Here is a 12211-nt window from a genome sequence, read left to right on the forward strand (position 1 = left end):
TCAAGGCCTACCCCAGCTCCTCATCAAAAAAAGCCCTGAAGAGTGCACACAGTGTAGCTTTAACCAACCCTCTCAGAATAGACTGCCCCTAGTGGCAGAGCAGTACAATTGATCCAGGACACAAGGCTTACACTGTACTTTTATGCCCCTGATACTCATCTCACCAAACCCAGTTGAGGACTCTGGCGGTGCACTTGATTGAACAAGTCAGACGCAAACGGAGAGGTCCGTGACATGCTGAATGGAAGGCAATCAAAATCAAGCCCACCTCCTGGTTTCAAAATAAGTCCATATTCAATCCAGGTCCTCCATGGTACTCACAGAGGCAATAGAGATGATTACCAATCTCTACTCACTCCATAGAGTGGTAGAGAGGGGGCAAGGAAATATGTTTCTCGCGCGCATTTCTTTCTCAGACCCCGTCAATCACGATGTGCTGTTTACTCCCGGCCCCTCCTTTTAACACGGCTACTTGCTGCTAATTGGGCCGTGAGCTTCACAATTTACAGCTCAATTTGTCAGGCCTTATAGTCGGCACTGTGAGCCGCTGGTGACGCCTTGTCAGCGCTTAGGGAGAGTGCAGAGAACGGGCCTGCAGGGAGGGGGAAACAGAACCGCAGCCTGGTAGAAGATGAAAGGAGGGAGTCCATTAACGGCCTCCTTAGGATGTGGAATAATTAACTGTAATAAAGAAATGATAATAATGATGGTAATCACTGGGACTGTCATCGTAGTGCTATCTGAGTGGGGTGTAATGAGAGTATTATCATCTGTGATCCGTGAGGGATCTGTGGAAAGGAAGGTGTTTGGCAACCCCAGGTTTATGTATTTACAAGGAGACTGCATGCGTGTGTATGTGCCTGTGTGCGTGTGTGTGTGTGTGTGTGTGTGGGGGGGGGGGCAGGAAAATCCATACAATCTCCTCACGTACAGCGTCAGCATGTCATTAGGCTGCTTTCATTAGAGGGAAGGATGGGTGCCCATCCATGTAACCATAGGTAACGAGGCCCACGCGCCCGACGCACTCTTCCACAGCACACGTGTCTGTCGGTCGCTCGGTTGATACGTGGGGGGAAATATCTCGAGTGGAACACGACGCTCTGAGAGCTGCCTTCAGACCAGCTCCCTCTCTCTCTCTCCCAGCCTGTCCTGAGGCTGCTGGGTCCAGCAGGTCAGCTCACTCAGACACTGTTTGCTCATTCTGTGGGGACTTGCATCCTCAGGCCACAGTAAATAATACACACCTGTCTGCTCCCGGTGAGCCGCGTGAATGTGTGTGTGTGTGTGTGTGCGTGCGTGGGTGTCAGCCTAGTCGAGGGTGGAGTGGAGAAGCAATCGACATTGCAGGGCACTCTCTCTTTGCTCCGGGGGGAGGGGGGAGAGGGGGGGGAGGGGGGGGGAGGGGGGGGAGGGGGGGGAGGGGGGGGGGAGTCAAGGGCTGTGCAGATAGACAGACAGGCGATGGACTAACTGAAAGGCAGGTGGATGAAGCCACGGGCAGACATGGAGAGGACCTCTGGTTGGTCCAGGGGGAGGGGGAGCAACGTGCCTCCACATAGCACACCAGGCTCAACAAAGGGGGTGTTATGAGGGGGTGTAGGCGGGGGGGGGGGGGGCGGAGCTGTGTTGTCCATGATAACAGGCTGACGGTGAGCACCCGCCGATCTGACATGGAGGAGAGGGGGGGGGGGGGGTAGACACGTCCACCAGCGCTCCCTATCTCTCTGCTCCCTCCGGCATGGGGCCTCGGAGGAGACGAGAACCACCGCAACCTTGAGCTGTGATGAGCCAGGAGGGCACCCGTGAGAGGCTGGGCGATACTGCTCCCGTGCATAATATCCACCGAGTAGGACCGGCGCTCATCGAAAATTGCTGTCAAAGTTGGGGATTCGAAAACAAAGTAGCTGGTACAACTCCTCACCAGAGACAGTCCGAACCTAATTCCATATTTTCTGATTGGCTCGACTCATCCGAATGGCGGTTTAGCCGAGGAGCAGCCGGTTGAACTGTGTGACTGGAGGGAGGGGAGGCAGGTAAGAGAAAGAGGGGGGGGGGAAGACTCACACAAATGGAAACAGCCCTGACAGCGTTCTGTTGATCCCTAAGGCTCCGAGCCAATCAACGTACAGACACAGCCAATTCAGTCACCACTCCACGCACACTCTAAACATACCCATGGGCACGAGCACGTCAAAATGTAGAGAAAGTTGAGAGAGAGAGGGCTAGACAGCAGAGAGAGAGAGAGAGAGAGAGAGAGAGAGAGAGAGAGAGAGAGAGAGAGAGAGAGAAAAAATAGACAATGTGACAGATAGAGGGAGAGAGGGGGAGAGAGAGAAAGAGAGGGAGAGAGAGAGAGAGAGAGAGAGAGAGAGAGGGCTAGACAGCAGAGAGAGAGAGAGAGAGAGAGAGAGAGAGAGAGAGAGAGAGAGAGAGAGAGAGAGAGAGAGAGAGAGAGAGAGAGAGAGAGAGAGAGAGAGAGAGAGAGAGAGAGAGAGAGAGAAAATAGACAATGTGATAGATAGAGGGAGAGAGGGGGAGAGAGAGAAAGAGAGAGAGGGAGAGAGAGGGCTAGACAGCAGAGAGAGAGAGAGAGAGAGAGAGAGAGAGAGAGAGAGAGCGAGAGAGAGAGAGAGAGAGAGAGAGAGAGAGAGAGAGAAAAAATAGACAATGTGATAGATAGAGGGAGAGAGGGGGAGAGAGAGAAAGAGAGAGAGGGAGAGAGGGAGAGAGAGAGAGAGAGAGAGAGAGAGAGAGAGAGAGAGAGAGAGAGAGAGAGAGAGAGAGAGAGAGAGAGAGACTTTAGATGCAAGGCCATGTTTGTCTCTCCCATATCCACACACCTCAACACGGCAGATGGCAGGCTGCCGTAAATATGGCCGACTTGACCCAATGAAACAGCTAAACAATCAGCCAAACCCATTATTGTTTACGACGAATTGCACTGCGGCCGATACGGCAAGGCTGACAGCGTTAAACCACAGAAACGCACGCTCACAGCACTCAACTTTGATTGCTTTCTTTGCAATCACCGTTTATAATTCAGGAGATATTATCTTGAGGCCGAGCCATTGAATGTCGCTCGGTTTGTGGATGGCCTGTTAAATGTGTTTAAGGGCTGCTCGTTCCCTCATCAAGGTCCACTGTACCTCAGCACTGGGACCGTGCCCTGGTCATGGGTTCGATAAGGAAGACACACACGCACACTCGCACACACACACACACAGGGAGATAACCGCACCCGTTCACTCTCACAACCAGGCGTAGGTATGGAGAATTTGATTCAAGAGGAAACCATGAAGAGAACACAAAGTGGGGGATAGATGTGTTGTGCATGTGTTTGAGTGTTGGTGAACCAATTAGAAGCACAGTCGCACAGTTCACACTATTTCCCTACTCCGCCCAGGTGTGAGCGTACACGACGTGCATACAGTGAACGCGGCTCCGCCCGTGGAGTAGGACTGAGACGTGTCAGGGACGAGGGCGAGGAAGAGGAAAGGCCAGGAAACAGCACACCGACTGAGCTTCTTAGCTACAATAGGTCGGGACTCCCTGAGGTTCTGCAAACTCTTTATCCTGCAGAGGCGCCACTGTAATTACCTTTGTGAGGAGGCAATTGATCGTTGCCATCTCAACCAGAGAAGAAGAGCCGCGTGCGGCGCGACACACGTCTAACCTCGTTAATTAGGAATGAAAACGGCCCCCCGTTTTAACTCGGTAATGTAATTATGTGACAAGTACCCCTTTTTCCCTTGGGTGGTTTCATGTGTGCAGGTGAGCATGTATGATATCCATCTGCGTGCGTGCTTGAGAGGGAAGGATACAGCGACGGGGAGATAGACTGAGGAAGAGAGATCAAGGAACCCCCAACGGGGAGAGTGGAGGGGATGAAGCAGAGAATCCAAAACGAGTGTGCTTGTGTGAGTGTGCTTGTTTGGGCGTTCACGTGTGTGTGGGTGTGTGTGTGTGTGTGAGAGAGTCTGTGTGTGTATAGAGTGTTTGTGTGCGCGCGTGGCGTGATTCTGGCAGTCTGTCATTTGTCTTTGCTGTCTAAGTGTGCCACCTATGCCAGGACCTTCATCTATTGTGTGACCTGCCTCAGTCCTCAATTGCCCTCGCACCTTACCTGCACTCATCCATCTTAAGCTTGTGTGCGGATTTCTATCTCTGTGTGTGCATGTGTGTGTGTGCTTGCATGAGCAACAGAGACAGAAATACAGGCCGTATCTACAGTGTGTGAGTGTGAAACATCTTACGATTCTTTATTTATCCTACTACCGATTGTACTTAGTATTTACTCATGCCTGCTGTATCAAAGACTGAGCTTTTCTTTCATTCGATGGCTTCAGGGAAGGACACACAGGTGCGGGCTTCTAGGTACTCTGCAGTGTTCGCAGAAGAGCATCTATCGAATGAAACGCTATTGTTTTGTCTTTCTTCTCTAAAGTATCCTTATGGAGAGATCTTCATCTCAGAGAAATGAAGGAGTTAGGCTGGAAGTGCACTGGAACTGTAGGTACACAAACATTATATTTGGTTGTTCAGGAAGAGTGACTGTCAGGGTCTCTACAGGAACATAAAGTGCAGATCGTAAGAAAAGCTGCAGTGATAATTGCGAGGAAAGGGGGGGGGGGGAGGGAGGTGGGGGGGTGTACTTGTCAGTGTGCCATATCTAAGGCCAGTATCAAAGGCCTGCTCTGCTCTGATCCATGTCCTCTGGGATGAGATCCGAGCAGGGGGAGTCCTCCCCTCCCTTTAGAAGAAAGAGAGGAGAGGGAGAGAGAGAGAGAGAGAGAGAGAGAGAGAGAGAGAGAGAGGGAGAGAGAGAGAGAGAGGGAGAGAAAGGGAGCGAATGACAGACAGAGATAACACTAGCAAAAAAGAAAGACTGAGCAAAAGCTGAGAGCTTATAGGAAACTAGTGATGGGACAGACAGACAAATAGACAGACATAGACAGATATACAGAGAGACAGACAGACTGGGTGACTGACAGAAGCTAGACAGAGACAAACAGACTGGGTGACTGACAGAAGCTAGACAGAGACAAACAGACTGGGTGACTGACAGAAGCTAGACAGAGACAGACAGACTGGGTGACTGACAGAAGCTAGACAGAGACAGACAGACTGGGTGACTGACAGAAGCTAGACAGAGACAGACAGACTGGGTGACTGACAGAAGCTAGACAGAGAGACAGACAGACTGGGTGACTGACAGAAGCTAGACAGAGACAGACAGACTGTGTGACTGACAGAAGCTAGACAGAGACAGACAGACTGGGTGACTGACAGAAGCTAGACAGAGACAGACAGAGAGACAGACAGACTGGGTGACTGACAGAAGCTAGACAGAGACAGACAGACTGTGTGACTGACAGAAGCTAGACAGAGACAGACAGACTGGGTGACTGACCAGAAGCTAGACAGAGACAGACAGAGAGACAGACAGACTGGGTGACTGACAGAAGCTAGACAGAGACAGACAGACTGGGTGACTGACAGAAGCTAGACAGAGACAGACAGACTGGGTGACTGACAGAAGCTAGACAGAGACAGACAGACTGGGTGACTGACAGAAGCTAGACAGAGACAGACAGACTGGGTGACTGACAGAAGCTAGACAGAGACAGACAGACTGGGTGACTGACAGAAGCTAGACAGAGACAGACAGAGAGACAGACAGAGGGACCCTGGGTGTACTGTATGTAATGAGGTGGTGTGGAATGTTTGCATAGTTTGGGTGTATAGTTTTCACAGGGAAATGACCCTGAGGATCACTGAACCTACAGTACACACACACCCCCACGCACACACCCACACACACACACACACACACACACACACAATCACGCACACACACACAGCAGAAGCAAAATGGCAGGATAGAAGTCAGGAGCAGATTTCTTCCTATAAATTCAAACTCACCCCTACTGCATCCAAACCACAGTGTTACTGCACTGTAGCTAGACTTGGCACGTTGGAACATTTAGTACTACTTTTGCAGTTTAACAAGTCCACTGTGGCACCTTGCAGCACAGTAGTAATGTGATTGTATTAGATGTACACACCACAGAGAACAGAAAGACCAAAGTTAAAGAGTAGAAGTAGAGGGAAAAAAAGAATGTAAGGATGCTGTGTGTGTGTGTATGTGTGTGTGTGTGTGTGTGTGTGCATGGAACACAGCTATGTGCATACGGATGTGTGGATCACACAACTATGTGTGTGTGTGCATCTGTGCACGTATGTGTGTGTGCATGTGTGCATGTGTGTGTACAGGTGTGCACGTGTGTGTGTGTGTGCATGTGCACGTGTGTGTGTGTGTGTGCATGTGCTTGTGTGTTCCTTGCAGGTTTTTCTCATGCCTTTGACCCATTACCTGTTGTCTCTGAGGGCCGAGTAATCGCATTACAACCAGCTGTAGAAACAGCAACACTAAAGTACCTGGGCTAAACAATACATACTTGATATGTATAATAGGATGCTTGTTAATAATGTATTATCATAGCTACCATTTATGAATAATACATAACTGTGTTGTTGACAGGTATTCACAGCAGGAGTATATTTATTTATGTGCATGGACACAGAACCACAAATCTGGCTTTGTCACACGGCCATTTGTGGGTTGTGATAAATTGCCATCCAATGCACATATGCTGTTTCTCAGCATGATACAATTAAATATATAGTCGGAGTTGTTATAAATATTAATGTAAATACACCCTTATTGGGGCATAATCATAAGTGTATTCTTTTTCAAACTTTAACCAATGGATGAGAACTTTACCAAGGATACATCCCACCTACAGACCCCAACAGCAGAGAGAGAGAGTGTGTGTGTGCAACAGACATATTTGTCTAAGATATTAAATCTTGGGTCTCAGGAGTGGGTCTGGCTGGCTGGCTGGGTGACCTTTCTGTTTTCTCAAGACTTTGAGCCATCAGAAACAAACGCATACACACACACATACACACGCACATACACACGCACATACACACGCACACACAAATACACACACACGTACACAGTCCTCCAATCCAGCCAGCATCCATCACACAGGCTCTCTGCCATTCCAACTTCAACTTCTCATCTTCAAATGTGTTTGGTTACACTGGGCTGAAATGGAAGAAAGTGACAAGGCTGCCTGCCAGTCTGCCTGCCTGTCTGTCTAGCTGCTTGTCTGTCTACCTACTTGTCTGTCTGTCTGTCTGTCTTGCTGCCTGCCTGCCTGCCATCCCTCACATCCCGCCGCCTGCCTGCCCTCTGAAGAAAAACATTACGTTTGAAAATCTGTCAAATAGACACAGACATCTTCATTTCACTCCAGTAGACTCTCTAGTAATTCGCCGGGCTCACAGCGAATGGGCTCCTCAATGTTTAAAAAGGCTGAGTCGGCAGGGAGGGGTGCTCTGAGGTAGCCAACACTGGGAACGTGACATGAACAGGACTAGACAGCGACATGCCCAACAGCGCTGCCGAGAACGCTGGGAGATCCTCCAACCTGTTTGTCTGGCGCCGAGCCCCTGGTCGCTCCCGCATACTGTACATTACGTTCTGTCTGACGAGCAGAACCTCGAAGTTTGAGAAAAGCGGCCGGTGCGACGCTCACCTTGGAGGGCGGGCGTGAAAGATAAGCAGGTGAGCGATGGCTGCTTCTATGAGCGGGCCGCGCGCGGGGAAAACAGATGGAACTGATGTGTGAGGAAAGAGGGGAGTGGGTGGGGCGTCAGGGTAAGGAGGGAGGGAGGGGGGGCTCGAGATATACCGTATCAACACAGAACAGGCTGTGTCCCATGTCAAGGGAAGGTGGGCGAGGAGCGTCACGTGTCTTCTAGACATTTCCGCACACGCTCCTGGAGCTGCAGAGTAAGGACGCCCCGCGCAGACACTCGGCTACGCTCCTCCCCACCCCCAAACTTCAAAAGAACATTCTGGAGCATCTGACGGAATATCAGCCTGTGTTGTGTCGTTGCCGTTGTGGTAAGCAGGCTTGTCTTTCTCTTTCTCGTAGACAGCGCTGCGTGTAGACCTGGGGTTGCTACGGCATCACACTTTTATGCACGCAAAATACATTTTCACACAAACACGCACACTTTCACACTTCCACTGACACTTTCACGGAGGGAGACAGAAAGAGAGAGAGAGAGAGAGAGAGAGGAGAGAGAGAGAGAGAGAGAGAGGGAGAGAGAGAACAAGGGAGAGAGAGGAAGAGAAAACAGGGTCAAACCTACACCGCCACGCAAATGAAAACTCCCAGGCAACTCAGCTTCCTTCCTTCCTCCACCGTGGCTTCCATACACACGCGCTCACACGCACCATATCCATTCATTCAACTGTGGAGACGGCGAGGTTGCAAGTTCTGCGGGGCGGGCGGGCGGGCGGGGGTGGGCCTTACCTTGGCGATCTGGACACACCAGTTGAGCAGCAGCTGCGAGCCGATGTTGTCCTTGTGCTCGTGGACGTAGTCGAGCAGGCAGCCGTGGGGCATGAGCTGGGTCACCAGCTGGATGGTGGGGCTCAGGCACACCCCCAGAAGACGCACCAGGTGGGGGTGCTCCATGCTGGCCATGATCAAGGCCTCCTGGGGGAGACACACACCAACTAAGACCCTGGGGGAACCGTGCACACTGCACCATATCATGGGGCGTACAGTTTGGGCCAGTCTGCATGATCTGGGTCGAGCAGACACAGCACTAGACGGCCAATTTGTTATACTTTTAGATGTCGGCACATAGAAACACCATGGCAACCACGCACACACACATACTCACACACAGGCACCGACACACACACATTATTGCTCATCTCAGCCAGGCTAGCGAGCTATGATGATGTGTTAGATAGTTAGATAGCGAGCAGGCAGCTACGTTGCGCAATGCTGCTCTTGTCCGGGACTGGATTTATGGCCACCGCCGCCGCACGTTGCTTGGATAATCCAATCCTCGGTTATCAGCTCCAGATCTATGACATCGCGGGGCATCAGTGCGATCTTAAATCAGGCCCCTTTGTAAAGGAGAGAAGAGCCCCTTCAGCCGCCCTGTAAATTTACATGCCGGAGAGCTTCATCTATCACCATCACCCAGCCTGTTGGTTAAAGCATCCCCTCATAGATCGAGGGGTGTGTGTCCGCGTGTCTGGGTGTGTGTGTGTCCGTGTGTCTGTGTGTGTCTCTGTGTGTCTGTGTGTCTGTGTGTGAGTGCCCCAGGCCCTCCTCTGGTGAGTGCAAACACACACAAAGCACACGTTGTCAAACCAACACATGAGAGAGTTCGATTTTGATTCCGTCTGCCCTATGTGGATTTATCATTATGTGGCATAATAACAATTCATAAGATACAGTGTGATATAAATTAACAATGTGACAGGGCGCCTACGTTGAAAACCGAAAACTATACCTACAACTATACCTCATTTTGCATTAGCGTTGAGGAGAATGCACAACCACGTGAAAAACACACACATTCCACATACCATGGAGGCATGACTCAGGACAGACATTAAATTGAGCAAAACAAAACAAATTGGAGAGCACCATTTCCATAAACAATGGAGAGATAGCAATATGAAATGCAATTTCCAAGGTTGGACCACAAGGTTTTATATTGCAGTAATAAAGAAAAGCCCAGAGCAGTGCTTTGGCCTTAGAAAAGAATAACTCAAAATGGCCTGTGAGTGCATGCATACATACACCCACCAACCCACCCACCCACTCACCCCACCCACTCACCCCCACACACACGCACGCACGCACACACACAGATGCACTCACACTGACATAACAAACTAACGTGCAGACAGTTGCTGTAATGAGCATTCATCCTCCCGCTATGCGGTAGCTGCAGGGAGGAAACGCCGTGCCTGCTCATTGGCCAACCGTCGCCAGGGGCCACCTCTTCACGTCCAATCTGGCAGCACGTGCTGCTGCGTTTTGATTGCTGCTTAGACGAGGGAGCGCCGTGGCGCCGCCCCCTCTACACCCTCCGTGGCCGCGGGTGAGGGTCATGGTGGAGGAGGGCAGCTCCGGAGGCTCTGCCAGCCCGCTAGCCTTTCTATCAAGCCATCTTCCATGTGTCGCTGCTCCCCTCCCACCCAACCTCCTCCCTCTCTTCCCCCTTTCGGTTAACCCCTCTCGCTCAGTCAAAGACATCTGAAGGTCCTTCCCCCCCACGCTGGTCGTCCAGCTTGACAGGGCCCCCTATCCCAGCTGCCCCGGTGGGCTACTGGCACGCGTGGAGGAGAGCTCATTAACACGGAGGCTGGCTACTGGTGCACTGTGGGATACGCCCAGCCCCGCTGCCGGCTCCATCCGGGGGCTGTCACTTAGAACCCCTGCTGTCCACACACACACACCCACAAGCACACACACAAACACACACGAGTTCCTTCCAGCAGAAGGGCGGACACATGCATAGAGGACACAGTCACAGAAGACGCCAGTCACACATGCATGCAAGAATAGATCAATACACTCAGAGATGCTCTCTCTTTCAAGCTCTTAACTGTGACAAAAAAAAGCTATGCACACACTAACACACATGCTCACGTGTACACACACACACACACACACACATCAAAGACAGCCTGAAGAAAAAAGACAAGAAAAACCCCCCCCTAATACAAACACGGTCCCTCTCCCAGTCAAACCTTGAGATAGAACACCACTCCTACTCCAGGATGCAATGACGCTTCAGTAGCTATGAGGATTTCATAGCTATTGCATCACCATATTGGGGAATAGGATCATTCCAAAAAAAATGTACATACATTTTCCCCCTTGAAATAGATGAGTGCTGAATGTTTCATGGCAGTGGGTACTCAGGGACCCAGGGCCATGGATGCTGCCCTGGGAGTGTGTGATCCGGGGAGCGTGTCACCTGTTTTGTGGTGCTGTGTGTTGTGTGTTGTGTGTATGGGGGTTGTATGGGGCCCCCGATGACACTCACGTCCATGAACTCCACATTGGCCTTGGGGCCCGTGGTCTCGTTGAGGATCTTGATGGCAACGGGGATCTTCACTGTCTCGCCCTCGGAACCCAGATCCCCTGGCAAAGACACAGGAGAAGAAGGAGGAGGAGGAGGGGTGGAGGAGCATTAGGAGGAGGAGGAGAGGAGGAGGAAGAGGGAGAGGGAGAGGGAGAGGAGGAGAAGCAGGAGGAGAGGAGGAGGAGGAATGGAGGAGGAGCAGTAGGAAGAGAGTAAAAGGAGAAAGAACAAGAGAAGGAGAAAGAGGAAGAAGAGGAGGAGGAGGAGGAGAGCAGGAGGAGGATGAAGGGGGTGGTTGAGTACCTTCGCCTGCTAGAATGGCATCTCCCTGCAAACCCACACAGTTCAGGAACAGGACTGCTCTCAGGCCTGCTATCTCTCATCTCTCATCTCATTCTCCCCCTTAAACTCTCCTCTGTTTCCTTCTCTCCTACTATCCTCCTCTGTCCCCTGCTCATAGTGAGTCTGACCTGGCGTGACTTCTTCTCTTACATCTTCCTGCTCGCCTATGGGGATCTCACTGACTATCTTTCATTTCCCTTCCTGCCTCTCTCTCTCTCACTCTCTCTCTCTCTCTCTCTCTCCTCTCTCTCTCTCTCTCTCTCTCTCTCTCTCTCTCTCTCTCTCTTTCTCTCTCTATCTCTCTCATTCTCTCTCTCTCTCTCTCTCTCCCTCTCTATCTCTCTCTCTTCCCTTCATCCTCCTTCTCGTGTCTTCATTTCCTGCCATTAACTGTGTCTGCTCTCATTCATCATGTCGCCTGCCCCATGCTCTCAATCCTAAGGCAGGTAAATAAAACTGACAGCGTGTGTGCGCGAGTATGGTACCTTGTAGACCGTGCCGAAGGCCCCCGAGCCCAGGATCTTGACCCTCTTCAGTTCTGTCTCTTTAAGGATGCGCAGCTGGGCTTGATTGGGGGCGGTACCACTGGGGGTCAGGGGCTCCACCAGCTGTAGGGGCACACGATCCATTCTCACGGTCAGTCCGGCACAGAACCTTTCAGCAATACATCCCACTCATTCTACCATCGGTCCCACCGACCAACGCGCCAATCAGTCAGGCGGTCGACCGCTGTGGATGTGAACCAGTGTAACATCGTGTTGGGAAGATATATGAAAGAGAGGGAGCGGGAGGGTCGAAGGTAGAGGATGAGAGGGCGGGGGAGACGGCAAGGAAGGGGGTGTATGATTGCCGGAGTTGAAGAGCTGTGCAGTGCGGGCTCTCATTGTTT

The 12211-nt window shown here is 51.3% G+C and overlaps 1 protein-coding gene across 1 annotated transcript in view; it reads right to left on the reverse strand.

Moving 5' to 3' along the window:
* The window catches only part of LOC136967187 (receptor tyrosine-protein kinase erbB-4-like), a 162822-nt gene that overhangs the window by 16661 nt on the left and 133950 nt on the right, over positions 1–12211 (reverse strand). The window contains 4 exon segments of the mRNA XM_067261102.1: positions 8394–8579; positions 10942–11024; positions 11027–11039; positions 11808–11930. Of these exon segments, the coding sequence (XP_067117203.1) occupies positions 8394–8579; positions 10942–11024; positions 11027–11039; positions 11808–11930 (405 nt within the window).

Source organism: Osmerus mordax, chromosome 2, assembly GCF_038355195.1.
Source record: "Osmerus mordax isolate fOsmMor3 chromosome 2, fOsmMor3.pri, whole genome shotgun sequence".
Taxonomy (NCBI): Eukaryota; Metazoa; Chordata; class Actinopteri; order Osmeriformes; family Osmeridae; genus Osmerus; species Osmerus mordax.